The sequence below is a fragment of the Passer domesticus genome, chromosome 12, assembly GCF_036417665.1.
Source record: "Passer domesticus isolate bPasDom1 chromosome 12, bPasDom1.hap1, whole genome shotgun sequence".
Classification (NCBI taxonomy): Eukaryota; Metazoa; Chordata; class Aves; order Passeriformes; family Passeridae; genus Passer; species Passer domesticus.
This window is the reverse complement of record NC_087485.1, coordinates 7,001,154-7,015,213: the sequence shown is the minus strand read 5'-3', so window position 1 is coordinate 7,015,213 and position 14,060 is coordinate 7,001,154. Positions and strand designations below refer to the sequence as shown.

The window sequence follows — 14,060 nt, the reverse complement described above, 5'->3', positions numbered from 1 at the left end:
TGCATCCCCCAACAGCGCTGCTGGCTGAGCCGTGCTCTGTGTGCTGACCTCAGTGCCAGCACTGCCACAATTGCCTTGGCAGTGCACCAGGCTGTGTGGGCCAGGTGGTTTCCTGGAAGAGGTGGGAATGCATCCTTCAGGTCCTCAGAGGAGGGAAAGCTGACAGCTCAGCTTCAGGAACTGCTGGGGCTGGTTGCTGCTGTCTCATCTTTTTAGTCTTGTACTTCACTCTCTGTATTTCACCTTAGAGTGTCCTGCCTGCACAGGACTGCCCTGATCCTTCCAGCATAGCAGAGTTGTCTCTTTCAGCCTAAAAATACTAAAGTGCTTCAGTGGAAAAACACAAGGAGAGGGCCAAACCACAAATGCATGTGCCCAAACTTCTGCTTCTCCAGGACAGAGTAAGGCACAGCCACAGGAGCTGCTTGTCAGACTCTAGCCCAGAACACACAGCCCTCCAACTGTGACTGTAAGCACCCCATCCCAGAGCAGACTATCACAGACCTATCATTTTGCACCCAGCCTTCTGTTTAGAGCCTGCCATTAAACCCACACATTTTTCCACAGGCATTTGCTTTCTCCAATACTCAGCTCCTCCAGTTCCTCTGTGGTAGCAAAACCTGTGAAGTCAGCAGGGGATGTAAGGCAGATCTGACATCAGCTCTGCGGAAGAGCTGTGGGCAATGGATTGGTGTTGGCCATCTTACAAGTGAGTCTTAAAATCACCACACTGCTTTTGCATGATGCACATTGGAGCATCAGGTAAATTTCAGACTGGAAGGGGCTTGGGAAGCCCATGGTCCAATCCCTGCTCCATGCAGGGCTGGTAGCAAAGCTAGACCAGGTAGCTCAGACCTCTGTCCCACTGGAATTGGTATGTTCCTGAGGATGGAGCTGTCAACTGTTCCTGTCCCAGAACCACACCACAGCTAACCAGTCTTGCACAGAATTAATTTCTCCTTATGCTCAGTAAATATTTCCCCTGGGGCAGGTTGTCCTTGTTATCTCTTGTTCGTCCAAGTGCTTCTCTGGGAAGAGTTGGGCTGTGGATTTTTGTGCCACCTTGTTGGCAGCTCCCCTCTGCCTTAACTTCTTAAAGCTGTTTCTCACATATATATGTGTGTATATATGCATACATGTATATATATGGTTTTTTTTGGGAAGCCCCAGATTAGAACTAGCATCCAGTTGTGTCTCACAGATACCAAGTCCAAGAAATAATAATTTTCTTGAACCTGCCAGCTTCATATTGTCCACTGCAGCAAGGGTGCTGTTGACCCACATGTGTAGTTGCTGATTCTGCTCTGTTTCTGGAGCACTTCTGACACCCTCCTGGGAGGTTTTCACACTGCTCTACACAGGCAGAAGCAGGGGGAAGAGAGTGAATAGCAGCCAGCTCCTCACCTCTCACTCACATAAAGCATGGCAGAGGCTTTGGCCATGCTCATGTTTTCATGGAGAGCAGCAGGAAGGCAAATGCAGAATTCAGGAGAGGTGCTCAGTCTGATTGTATCAGGTACAAATGTTTTGGAGACCCATCAGTCTGTTCCTTGCATGTCCATCCCACCAGCGATCAGACCGAACACCTCCCCTGAATTCTGCGTTTCCGTCCCGCTCTTCGCACCTGAAGCGGCCATCCCTGCTCCCTGCTTTCACTGGAAGCCTCCTTGGCGAAGGGAACAATTCGTTTTCCCCCTGGCATCACCTCGGGAGGGCTGTCCCGGCCCTGGCCCTGGTCTGCCCCAGGTGTGCTCGGCTGGCGGGGTGCGGGCGGCCGGGGCTGCGCCGGGAGCGGTGCCGGAGCCGGGGCGGATAATGAGGAACAGATCCGCGCTGGGCAGCGGTCCCCGTGCTGCGTTCCAGGGCACAGCGGCCAGGATGGGAGAGCCTTTGTGCTCGGCGCTGCGCCGCTCCGGCTCGCGTGGAGCCAGCCCCTGGGCTGTCCGGGCTGTCCCCGCCGGCCTCCCCTGAGGCTCCCGCAGGGCTGGGGACCGTCCCCAGCGGCGGTGGCACCCGGCGTGCCTGTCCCCAGAAGGCTTTCCCCGCGGCCCGGCCGTGCAAGGGAGCACGCTGGACGCGGGCTGGCTGAGCACAGGCAGGAGCAGAGGGATCCCCGGGTCAGCAGGAGCTGCGCGGGGGGATCCGCACCTTCCTTGGCGGCTCAGGCTTCCCTGCTCTTCCCTGGAGGAGCAAACAGAACTGCAGGGATCCCTGAGGACTGCGTGATGAGGTTGCTGCTCCTGGGGATTTCTGCAGAGCAGCCAGAGTGGAAGCCAGCGTGGTGGGGGCTTTGATTTTATGAGTACCCCACATCCAAGAGCTGTGATCTTCCCCGCGGCCAGAGACAGCTGTTCCTCATTGCCTCTTGGAGGGCAAGGATCCCTGGAGAAGCCACCTGAGCTCCTCTCATCTCATCTTCTCCTGGCATCTGTGGCCAACATCCTGAAGGTAAATGAAATGTGTTGGCGGGTTAGCTGGACAGGGAGGGAGGGTGCTGAGGACTCTTTGGGGAGGTGACACCAGCCCAGCTGGTCTGGTCTACATCAGACCACAGGTCATCCCGAGCTCGTGGGCAGCCCAGGAAGAAGGGCTTGGAAAGGCCACAGGGTACTGGTGGTGACCAAACTCTGCAGCAGCTGTGCTGTGTCTGTGCTTCCCTCTGTCACAGCAATGCAGGGCAATCCCTGCCTGCACACAGGATTTGCCTCCTGAAGCACAGCTAAGCCCACGCTGTTGGAGAACCATTTAAAGCCTTGCTTTGGCTCCTTGGCTGGCTGGGGGAGGTTTCCTTCTGGCTGTGCACCCACCTGAGGCCTCACCACGTGTGGCTACCCTGCAGTTTAGGGTCTCTGAGGTTCTCACAGACAGCTGGATGAGCTGTGGGCTCAGAGCTCAGCCCCCCTCTAGGCATGGCTGGGACCATGGAGTATCACCTGTGCAGGAGTCACAGATTTCTCCTAGACATTTGGGTCCTTCCTGCTCTCTCAGAAATCCCAGTGTCCTGAGGGCCAGGATATTCTCTTCTCTACCACACAGGTGCATGTAGATACACCTATTTTCAGCAGACATCCCTACCCTCTTCTATTTATGGAGAAAGCTGGCAAAAGCTTCAGAAGGTACCCAGAAAGACAGAGAAAGAAATAAAAAAGAAACAACTATGAAGGCCAGTAAGCTTTCCCACGTTGTGGTGTAGGGCTGGCTGATGGGAGCTGGCTGGTGAGGGAGCATCAGCCACATGTGCTGGGATGGAAGGGCTGTGGAGCAAACGGGTGGGACAGGCTGCCGGGGAGTTAATCCATGATCCCTGCTAGGTTCACTCCGATCTTTGCTTTATTCTGCTAGTGAACAGATAGAACTGTTAAATAAAATGTTTAACTTTTTTTTTTTTCCTTAGTAAAAATAGCTTTAAAGGCAAACAGGAAATTACAGACTGAGGAGTGCAGTGAAGAGGGGAAAAAGTCAGGCAGCTACCTCGCTGTGCTTGGATTTGTCTATAAATACAGCTCCACGCGGGGTGCCGCTTGCCCAAAGGCAACCAAGCCGCCCCCAGCTGGGGATGGGGCTGCAGGGGAGCATCTCCCCTCCGGCGAGGGTGGCGCGCCGAGGGTCGGAACAGGGGCCGGTGCTGGCTGAGTACCGGGCTCGGTGCGCGGAGCTCGGTATGCGGTGCGCGGAGCTCTGTGCACGGTACGCGGAGCTCGGTGCGCAGAGCTCGGTACGCGGAGCTCGATGCGAGGTGCGCGGAGCTCGGTCTGCGCTACGCGGAGCTCGGTGCGCGGAGCTCGGTCTGCGCTACGCGGAGCTCGGTGCGCGGAGCTCGGTGTGCGGTGCGCGGAGCTCTGTGCACGGTGCGCGGAGCTCGGTGCGCGCTACGCGGAGCTCGGTGCGCGGAGCTCGGTGCGCGGAGCTCGGTGCGCGGAGCTCAGTACGCGGAGCTCGATGCGAGGTGCGCGGAGCTCGGTACGCGGAGCTCGATGCGAGGTGCGCGGAGCTCGGTACGCGGAGCTCGGTGCGCGGAGCTCGGTCTGCGCTACGCGGAGCTCGGTGCGCGGCAGGAGCGGCCGCGCTGCCCAGCGCCGCCGGCAGGTGTCGCCCCGCGCCGAGGCCTCGCCCCGGCCCGCCCGCCAAGATGGCGCCGCGCCCCCTCAGGGAGCCCCCGGCGCGGCTCCGAGGCCCAGGGGATTCCGTGACGGGGTAGTCTTAAGGGAAAGGACAATATATGTACAATATACCAAAGGCCGCCTTTGGTGTGCCAGCCCCAGCTGCCCAGCTCCTCCCGCGCTCCTGATGGCGGGTGTGATGTCCAGGTTCAGCCACCAGCTCTTTCTCAGACACCTTCATCTCACCCGGCAGCAAGCGCAGGCAGGGGCTGCAAAATATGACCCAAACCCAAAGCCTTCTTTTACTGCGAGGGTGGTGAGACACTGGAACATGTTGCTTAGGGAGGTTGTAGTTGTCCCAGCCCTGGAAGTGTTTAAAGCCAGGTTGGATAAAGCCTTGAGCAGTCTGGTCTAGTGGGAGGTGTCCCTGCTCGTGGCAAAAGGGACTGGGACAGAATGATCTTTAAGGTCCATTCCAAATTCTTAATATATCCGTTATGAGTCTATAAAGGAAAAAAAAAAAGCAGCAAAGAACACACACTTGGACCTGAGTGTTTCTGTGTTGGGGAGGGAGCTCTTGGCCCCTTGTCCCCCTCCCACCAGGGTCCCCCAAAGGCCGATGGCCCCGGTCCAGCAGTCCTGTTTGAACCCCAGAGGGGTCTAAGCCTCCTCCACCCTCCCGGGGCTGCTCTGGCCTTGCCCTGTCTCGATTTGGGAGCAGAGATTGCTCTGCAAGGAGGAAGAGAGCAGCAACATGATGGAAGAAGGGCAAGTGAGAGAGGACAGATTGCTGACAGGAGGCTGGACCCTCCGCCCTGCCTGTCTGAAGGGGAAGCTGCTCATCTCCTTCAGGAGGCTCATTGTTTTTGCTGCTGATGGCATCGAATCACACAATTTCCTGCCGGTGCTCTCCAGCCCGGGTGCCAGGGAGGGGAGGTGCCCACCCCAGCTGGAGCCAGCTCACAGAATGTTGGTCAGGTGCTGCTCTCTGGTGCTTCCACTGCCTCCGGCCCACACTGGGAACAAAGGGTCCCTGGTACAGCAGCTACGATCCACATCACACCACCTGTGCCCTGTGTCCCACCTGCTCTGTGTTCCTGCCTGGCATCCTTGCTGTAGGCATTCCCTGAGGTTCACTCCTCTAATTGCCAGCTGTGGGTGTTCCATGGCAGACTGCTCCTGTCCCTGTCAAACCAGCCCTCCCAGTGGCATAAAGAGCCTTCTCAGTGCTCTGGATCTGCAGTCAGCAGAGCTGGCTCTAGACTCCCCTGGGGAGAAGACCCTGGCCCCAAACTGCTCTTTGCCCACTGCAGAGTGACTTGAACATCAGCCTGAAGCCTTGCAGAGCTGCTGGAGGACTGAGATCTTTCCCCTTTGCTGCCAGCTGGGCAAGGCTAGGGGGGACAAAGCAGGTCTCTTCTGTATCTGGGGAAACTGTCATTCCCCTGTTGGAAATACCAGCTGGATTAAGAGTACTTTGAGAAGCACTTGGAGGACTCACAGTGGGACTGCTTGGGTTGAGTGGGCAACACAGCCCAGCTGTGACAGGCACCATGACAGCTGGTCCCTGGGAACGCCCATGCAGCTCTATAAGGCACTGACTGGACCTGGAGATGCATCTTGGGGCTATTGCTCTGCCCCAGGGAGTGCTGAGCTAACTCAGCTGTTTGCCTGCCTGCTCTGGAGAAGCAAACTGTAGGCAGGTGAGAGCCTTCCCTCTCTCTGGAGACATTCTGCCATGGGAGAATGGTTTGCAAGATCTGTCGGGATCTGCTGGGCAGAAACTCTGCAAATGCTGGCTGTAAGTGTGGGGTTTGGGAGGGTTGGATGGGAGCTTGGCAGAGTGTGCAGCCAGGGGAACAGCAGTTCTGGGGATCAAAGCTCCTGGATCAGAATCCCTGACTGTCACCCCAGAGAGGACCTGGGAGCTGGCCCTGGCTCTGCAAACTGTGGAGCAAAGACTGCAGCCAGTGGTTGGAGAGGGGGTCCCTGGTAGAGCTGCCAGCCCTGTCTCCTAGCAGGGCATAGTTGGATTTGGGTTGGCTTTGGGAAGAGAAGGGATGGCTCTCCAGATCACAAGTGTGTCCCAGCCCTCATCTGGTAATGGCTGGTGCTCAGTGGCACCCTCCAAGGGATGTACCCACTTCTCTTGGTGCGGGCTGGGCAGTGTCCCGGGGGTGCTGGTGCTCAGGCATGAGCTGGGCACAGAGCAGGGACACAAGGGGGGGCTGCTGGTGGCATGGGGCCATGGTGGGGAGTGTCTGTCTGTCTGTCACCACAACGCTCACTCTGCCATGCAGACCTGGAAAGAGGAGCAGGCCCTGGCAGCTGTGGCTGAGGATGGAGCTGGCAGAAGTGTGTGACCCTGTGTCCCAGGACTCCCTTGTCTGCGGGAGAGGGCTGGGGCAGGAAGGGTGTGGGTGCCCGCTGGCACGTCTAGCTCAGAGGTGAGCCTGCTGTCTCAGAGAGTACAGTAAACATGTGCTGTGGGGCTAAATGGCATGCAGCATCCCTGCCAGGAGGGAAGGTAAACAGATGACTCTTCTGTGCCATTAAATACGTGGGATCTGGAGAGAGATGGGTCGCTTTCAGGCTGCTCTTCAGAAAAAGCTGACCTATTCTGTTCAGAGACTGTGGTGAGTTTTGAAGCAGCAGTCCTGAAACCACAGCTGGATTTCTAAGCCAAGAGCACTTTGTTGTCAGGAAAGGCAGGCAATGCCTAAACTCTCGGGAGAGAGACAAGTAGCTCCTCTGAAACCATTCAAGCTCTCTGGACTCCACATTCACAGAGGTGTGTCCCTGCCTGGCTCTGTGTCCTGGGATATTTTGCCCAGTATGGTCACATCCTGCCAACCAGTGCACATGCCTGGTACTCAAAGCACCAGAGTGCTGAGACCCAAGAGGGGAGTCCAGTGCAGTGGGGAAACACCCTCAGGGTGCACTGGGGTGGTGTCTGATTGGGCACGAGGCCAGGTTTCCATCCAAGCCCTCCTCCTGCCTGTGCTGGCTGCATTCATGACCTCAAGGAGAAGTCTCTGGAGACTGTTGTAGCAGCATTAACCCAAGAGTGGTGTGCAGCAGGGCCACTTCATAAGGCCTGGGGGCACCTCTGTGTGTCCCCTCCCTGGCCCAAAGTTAAAGGAGCCCAAAGCTGCTCAGACTGAGATGGGTGTCTTGGATGACTGCAGAAGGAGGACTTTGTCCTGTGGATTCTGGCAGTGATGGATGCCAGCTGAGCCAAAACCCTGGGCACTGGGGGATGCCCGGAGCTAGTCTAACCAGCAAGTACTCTGCATGCATTGAGTCCAGCTGGCTTGTCTGGGAAGACACTGTGTGTCATCAAGGTGTGCCTTCATATCTGGGCAGAGGCTGTAAGGCTGATCTTGCCCTGCCTCCACTGCTTCTCTGTGGCACTGCACACTATGAGCTTTGACTAAGAATCATAGGATGGTTTGGTTTGTAAGGGACCTCAGAGTTCCAACTCCCCTGGCACAGGCAGGAATGCCCCCCACTAAACCAGGTTGCTCAAAGCCCTGTCCAACTGTGCCTTGAACACTTCTAGGGATGGGGCATCCTCAGCTTTTCTGGGCAACCTGAGCCAGTGCCTCACCGTCCTTTGAGTAAATAATTTCTTCCCAACACCTAATCTAAATTTCTCCTCTTTTAGCTTAAAACCACTCCCCCTTGTCTCTGCCTGCATAAAAACTTCTCTCTTTTTTGTGAGCTTCCTTTAAGTACTGGAAGGAGCTCTAAGATCTCTCCTAAACCTTCTCTGCTGCAGGCTGAACAGTTCTCTCTCAGGCTGTCCACAGAGAAGAGGTGTTCCAGCCCCAGGATCATTTTTGTGGCCTCCTCTGGACCTGCTCTGATAGGTTTATGTAATTCCTGTGCTGAGATCCCAGACCTGGAAGCAGCACTCCAAGGCAGGTCTCATGAGGGCAGAGGGGGAGGATCACCTCTCTCAATATGTGCTGCAGCCAGCCCCAGTGTGAATTTTTTAAAAAAAATATTCCTCTCCCTTCTTTCCCTTGTGGCACACATGGGTATTTGAGCCCCCCAAGTGAGACCTTCCTGATTTCTGTCCCTACAAAATACCTCCTCTAAGACTTCCTGATGGTTAACTGCAGGCCATGGTTGCGTGTGGCACTGAGCAACATCTTGAATTGTAGCTGGAGACCTGGTAATTGAGTTGCTTCTGCTCCTTCAGATGGTGAGCGTGACCAGCTGTTGTTATGTAGTCTCTCCTTCAGTCCTTCTGGGAAATCACACCATGATTATATTTCTGGCTTAAGAAATTTTTCCCCTAATCAGACTGGGCCTCACAAAGAGGTTGCCACTTAGTGGTAATTACTTGCTTTAGAAGCTGAATCTCTCCTGAGGATTGCAAATAGCGGATTATCAAATTAATTAGTTAAACCAAGATGTGCTTTTGTGAAGCCAAGACCTGCTTTACTTGTGATCTGAAATAAAGGTTTAAATGTTATTAAACTGCATACAACCTGTTCTTGTCTCCCAAATGGGGGGAGAGAGCTAGTTCTTTGCTGAAGTATAGTTGGTACAAAGGGCTGCTTGCACCTCTACTTGCTGCATCACTCGTTGCCTTTCTTTCACAAACCCTGTTTTGAGCAACATCTATCCCTGTTTTTAAGGCTTGTTCTGGGTGAGGTCTAATGCTGCTTCTTGGCAGCTTCCTCTGTTTTGTGGGCTGCCAAGTTGAAGGGATATAGGGTTGGAACTGGACTTCAATGATCCTTGTGGATCCCTTCCAAGTCAGGATATTCTGTGAAGGTTCATCGTGGATAGCTTGGTGGGATTGGTAACATAACTTTCCTTTCAGGGTGCAGCTTAATCCATGGGATATTGAAGGAGTGTAGGAGGATGCCCCAAATGAGAGAGTGGCAAAGCTAGCCTTTGTCCCCCAAAAAAGGAAGGAAGCCCAGAAGTTTCTCCCAACGATCAGGTGAAAAGCCACCTTATAGGACCCCAGAGACTTCACTAAAACCTTGGGGTCACCTAATTGGATAGAAGCCAAAAAGTCCCGCCTGGGCCATAAGGTAGAAAAGGAAAGAACAAAAGCACCACGAGGCTTTTGTGAAGGTATTTCTACCAGGATCAGACCTCAGTACCTGGCTCGGATTTTCTGTTTATTGTTTTTCCTTTTATTAAACCTTTCTGTTTCTAACACTGCAGCAGAAGCCATCCTGCTCATTATTTGCCTCCAAAGGTAATAGCTAAGCTATCCTTGGGTGTATTAGGTTCCCTTTTAAGGGCTCATAAAACCCTGGCCCGACAAAACAGAACCTAATAGGATATCTGCACTACCATGTCTGTGCACATGGGAGCTGGTGGAGAGCCCCAGTCTGGTGATGAGGTGCCTGGAAGTAGATTCAGACATCCACTTATCAATGGGTTAGCAGGGGCCATACCCTGGAGTAGTGCTCTACCACAGCCCATTCCCAGGACCTCCATTCCCTCAGAAGTCCCTGTGGCCACAGGAGGTTCCCTGTGCTGAGGACTGCACCAGTGGTCACTCTAAGCTAACATGGAGCTCAGGGGGGTATTTTCCTAAGAGCTGTTGGCCACAGTAATATAATCATCCTGCTAACATCCATATTGCACAACTTCCCCTAGGTCAGGAGATGTCCTTATCTGGCATCTAAAACATCTGTCTTGTGTTGTTTCCAGCACAGCTGAATTCTATTCATAAAAGAATTGAGCATTTCCTGATTTGCACAACCAAAAATAAGCAGAACTCTGCTAAGTGTTGACCCGAAGGCAGAGGTCCTTTCCCTGCCTCCCACCTCTGTCTGTGCTCTCTCCCAGCTCTAGGATGTGGTACTGCTTTAGGCACTTGAGAAATACTGCAACTCCAGGAAAGGAGAAAGGAAGAGAGAGGAAAGATATGAGAGTCTGAAATTAGAACCTCTGAAATTTTCAGAACAATTGTACTGATCCCTCTTCTACCACCTTTTCTTTCAACTCTGGGGAGGACCTACAGCCTTCAAAGGGTGGCTCCCATCCTTCCTAATGCCAGAGTTTGCTGCCTTTTGCTGTAATTCACCTCTAGGACAGGCTGTGCTTAGCAATGGTCAGCTGCTGCTGAAGCTGGGTACCAAATCAGTCCCTTGGGAGTAAAATTTTCCCTCAGTCCATGCAAAGGAGCTGGGTCTGCTGGATGTGAAGCTGGGGCACTCAGATCTCTGCCAGCACGGATGACAGCAGCCTTTTGCAGTGACTTCAGCAATTAAACCAGCCCTGAGGAACACGCAGGCCTCGCGCGAGAGCGAGGAGCCGCTCCTGCGAGGAGACAGAGTGAGACTGTGCTGGGAACAAGCGTGGCATTGTTGTCAGCCTCAGTCAAGAGGGGCTTTTTAACACCCACTGAAGTGCTGGCTACAGCTGTCTCCCATGTGCTTGTGCGGGAAATGGATCTACAATGCAGAAGAGGGAAAGGCCACTTTGCAATTAAAAAAAATGGAAACTATATAAGGAACCAGCCATGAGTAAACAGCAGTGTGATGTTCCCCTTAGCACCGTGCCATGGCAGAGGAAATCACGTCACTGCCTCTGCCTGGGGTGGGGGTGAGCTGGACTCAGGTTCTTCAGCCTGGAAATCCATATGGGGGAAGGTGCTCCTGAGCTTTAAGTGCAGTGTAGGAAAGGGAGGAGGTGTGAGCTTGGGCTCTAAGCTGCTCTTGTGTTTGGCAGCCTCTATAAATGGTGCTGCCAACTTCCCTGCATCCTTCTGAGTGGTGTTGGCTTGAGAGCTTGTGGAGAGCTTTCTTTTGTCATGGGAAATGGGGTAGGAACAAGGCTCTGAGTACCTTTGTGGTGCCTTCCTCATCTGTTTATGGGGATGCTGCAAGCTCCTATACCACTTTCCTCTTTCTGGCCATCAGAGAGCTGAAATTAGGTGGCTTGGCAGTGTCTTAGCAGGTAATTCAGAACTAAGGAGAAGACAACCTTGTGCTCCCAGGCCTGTGCAAGCCACCTGAAGGAGACAGGAAAGCCAAAAGCTGCTCACCCTGGATCTGCTGCCAAAGCTCTGAGTGTAGGAGACCTGACCAGTTCAGTAACAGGATGGGAGCAGGTTCTCTGCTCCATCCCCTTCATCCCCATGGGCTGTGGGGATGTACCAGTCCTACCTGGCTCTGCATTGCCCTTTGTGCTGCCTGGGGAGCACACGTCTCTGTTTCAAAGCTGAGGTAGCTCCTGGCTTGTGCAGTAGCCCTTCTGAAGGAGCTGGAGCTTTGGCCTGCAACTGGAACAGCCCCAGAATGCCCAGGCTTGTTACCCAGGCTACTGATTGCCACAATTTTTTGAGACTCCAGATCTCTATTTGGAGACTGGTTCCTCTGCAGAACCCAGGGTAATTGCAGTGACCTGTTTGCTGGATAAAAATAGTTGTGTGCAAGGCTGGTGCAATCACACATGGTGTAGTTTTTGGGGTTGTCCTGTGCAGAACAATGAACAGCATCTGATCCTTGTGGGTCTCTCCCAGCTCAGGATTTCTCTATGATTCTGCAATTTCTGCTGCTCTGGGCAGCCATGGCCTCTTGAAAGGCAACACACATATAATGCTGCAGTTGTAGAAACAGCACATAAAACTGTTTCTACAGTTTTCCATAAAACATCTGGGTGTGAGAGGCATGTTGGATCTCTTCTACCTCCTTTTATTCTGTGATGGGGATGTGCCTCCAACAGAAATATTCTGGTACTTCTGATAGCACAGGGCTTGTCACAGCCAGTCACATGTGTGCTGCAGAGACATCACTCCTGCTGCTCCCTCCTCTCTGGGAGTGAGCCAGTCCCTAGGGAGACTCCCAGCACCTGCAGGAAGATATTGCAAAGGTTAGCCAAATGTAGCCATGCTCATTGCGTGGGAGATGTGCTGGAGGAATAGATGAAGGACAAAGCTACTCTGCAAATGTAGCCTTGTACAGAGCCTGAAAGCTGTGTCAGAGCTCTGCTAGGGAGGTATGCCAGGCTCCTCATCCTCCTGATAGGAATATGAGGGGGAAAGAGGCTCTCTTGCATGCACAGACAAGATCTAAGATCTCAAATTAGTTGTTGCAGATGACAACAACTAGGTTGTGCCTCTGCTGGGTTGTTAATACCTGAGGTGGCAGGGATGCTCTCCTTCACCCAGTTTGGCATTAGCAACTGCTGTCACTGACATGGACACTGCCTACAGATGGAGTGCTGCTGTGGGGAGAAGGTGACAGGCTGTTCCAGGCCATGGGGAGCCTCTGGAAGCATGGGCTTTTTGGGAGCCACGTGCTGAACAGTGAGGCAGCTGCTCAGCTCTGGTCACTGTCAGTGTCCCAGCCCCTTTTAGCAGGACATCTCTTTGGCTTAAGGAAATGCAGCAGCACACCAAGCAGTTGGTTGTGTCTGGAAACATGTGATGAGGCATCATATCCAAAGGGGTTTTAGGGCAAACTGTTGTCAGTCCTCCCGGGGAGAGGAGTATCTGAAGGTGGTCTTGAGCTGGACTAGCTGGCATGGCCTCTGCTGCTGGCCCTGTGGAGCAGGGTTTGGGAAGGCTGTGGGACTCTGTCCCTTGAGCCAAGCAGAGGTGTTGGCAGCAGTTGCTCAATCTGCAGCAGGCAATACCCTGTGCTGGTCCATGCAAGAGAAGGAGATGTCTTCCCTTCTGCTGTAGGCTCTCACGTCCTGCCCGAGTCACCCTCTCTCTTGGGGATGGATTTGTTTGTGTGACCTCTCCCATAAGTGGGGACAACCAAATTCCAGCACTGTGAACTCCTTGATGGAGGGTCAGTCCCAGCCGAGGCTGCTGAGACCCTGCACTGCTCAGGCCGGGGAGGCAGTCTCGGTCCCAGGCCCTGCATGTCGTGCCCAGGTTTTGCCTGTGTGTCACTTCCCGCCCTGCTTCCCGTTACACGAAGCCTTTGTGTGTCAGCCGATCCTGGGATGCCCCGCGGCACCTGCCTCTCTCCTCTCTCTCCGCCTCTGTGGCTCTGCCCTTTCCCGTTGTCACTTCTGGAGGCTGCTGCCTGCCTGTTTGGTGACCTTCCCCACTGCTCGGGCAGTATTTTGGCCCCTGGCCATCTTAAACAATTAATGGAGGGGTGGAGAAACTTGCCGTGTTAAATTACTTACTCCTTTGGGAGGGGGTGAGGTCTCTACATCTCTTGCCTGATCCCAATGCAGTTTGTCGCTGTTGCCTGAAGCGGTCACTGCTCTCTGTTTTCCTTCTAGAAGTTAGAAAAACAATATTTCAGAGCACTCTCCCTGTATTTCTCGGCATTTTACTTAACCTGCGGCGGCGCCTAAGGATCTCGTGGAGTGGCGAAACTTCCCTGGACTTAGAGAAAAACAAGCCGGGAGGAGGCAAGAGGGGGGAGCATTTTGCTGGAAACCTCTTTGGGAAGCTGGAGACCTTCTCGGGATGCCTGCCTTACTCTCCTCCAGCACCTATTCAGATCTTCCCGGGCGAAGGCAGCTCCCTGCCACGACGCGTCCGCATTGAGCGGGTCAGTGCTGCGGGCCGGGCGCTGCGAGGGACGCGGGGAGCAGCCGTGCCCTGAGGAGCGGCCCGGGAGCGCTTCTGGCTCTGCCGTGTCCCTGAGGTCCCCGCAGGGCTGGGGGACCCGGCACCTTGCTCTCGCTATGCCGTCCAGCGCTGGAGTTGGCTGTCAGAGAAACCTTCGAGGTCCCCTGCTCAGCCCCGGTAGTGTCATGAGTTAGATTAGTTGGAGCTGTGCTGGGGGCGGTGAGGGCTTGGATTACAGTCCAGAACTCAAAGTGCTTCGGTGGTTCACGTCGGAGGGGAGAGGAGACGCCCCGTCGCACACATGGAGGAAAAAGAGAAAAAACGCTGCCTTTGGAAGTGAGGGGGAATAAAGGAGGCCGGGAACATGGTAAGGAAATCTCTGCGGAGGGCTCTTGCCCTGGGCACGAGCAGGGCTGTGCTCTCGGGACAGCCTGCACGGCGCT

The 14,060-nt window shown here is 54.2% G+C and overlaps 1 protein-coding gene across 5 annotated transcripts in view; it reads left to right on the top strand.

The window, feature by feature from the left end:
* The first annotated feature begins 2,283 nt into the window (after nt 1-2,283).
* Nucleotides 2,284-14,060, top strand: part of PLEKHG4 (pleckstrin homology and RhoGEF domain containing G4) — a 96,113-nt gene continuing 84,336 nt past the window's right edge. For 3 of the 5 annotated variants that reach the window (XM_064387302.1, XM_064387296.1, XM_064387298.1), the window contains exon 1: nt 2,284-2,448. In XM_064387302.1, coding sequence (XP_064243372.1) covers nt 2,299-2,448 — 150 coding nt within the window. In that variant the 5' untranslated portion in view covers nt 2,284-2,298. Of the gene's footprint in view, nt 2,449-5,721; nt 5,902-13,664; nt 13,985-14,060 lie in introns of those variants that run through there. The other 2 variants (XM_064387297.1, XM_064387299.1) reach the window with 2 other exon arrangements.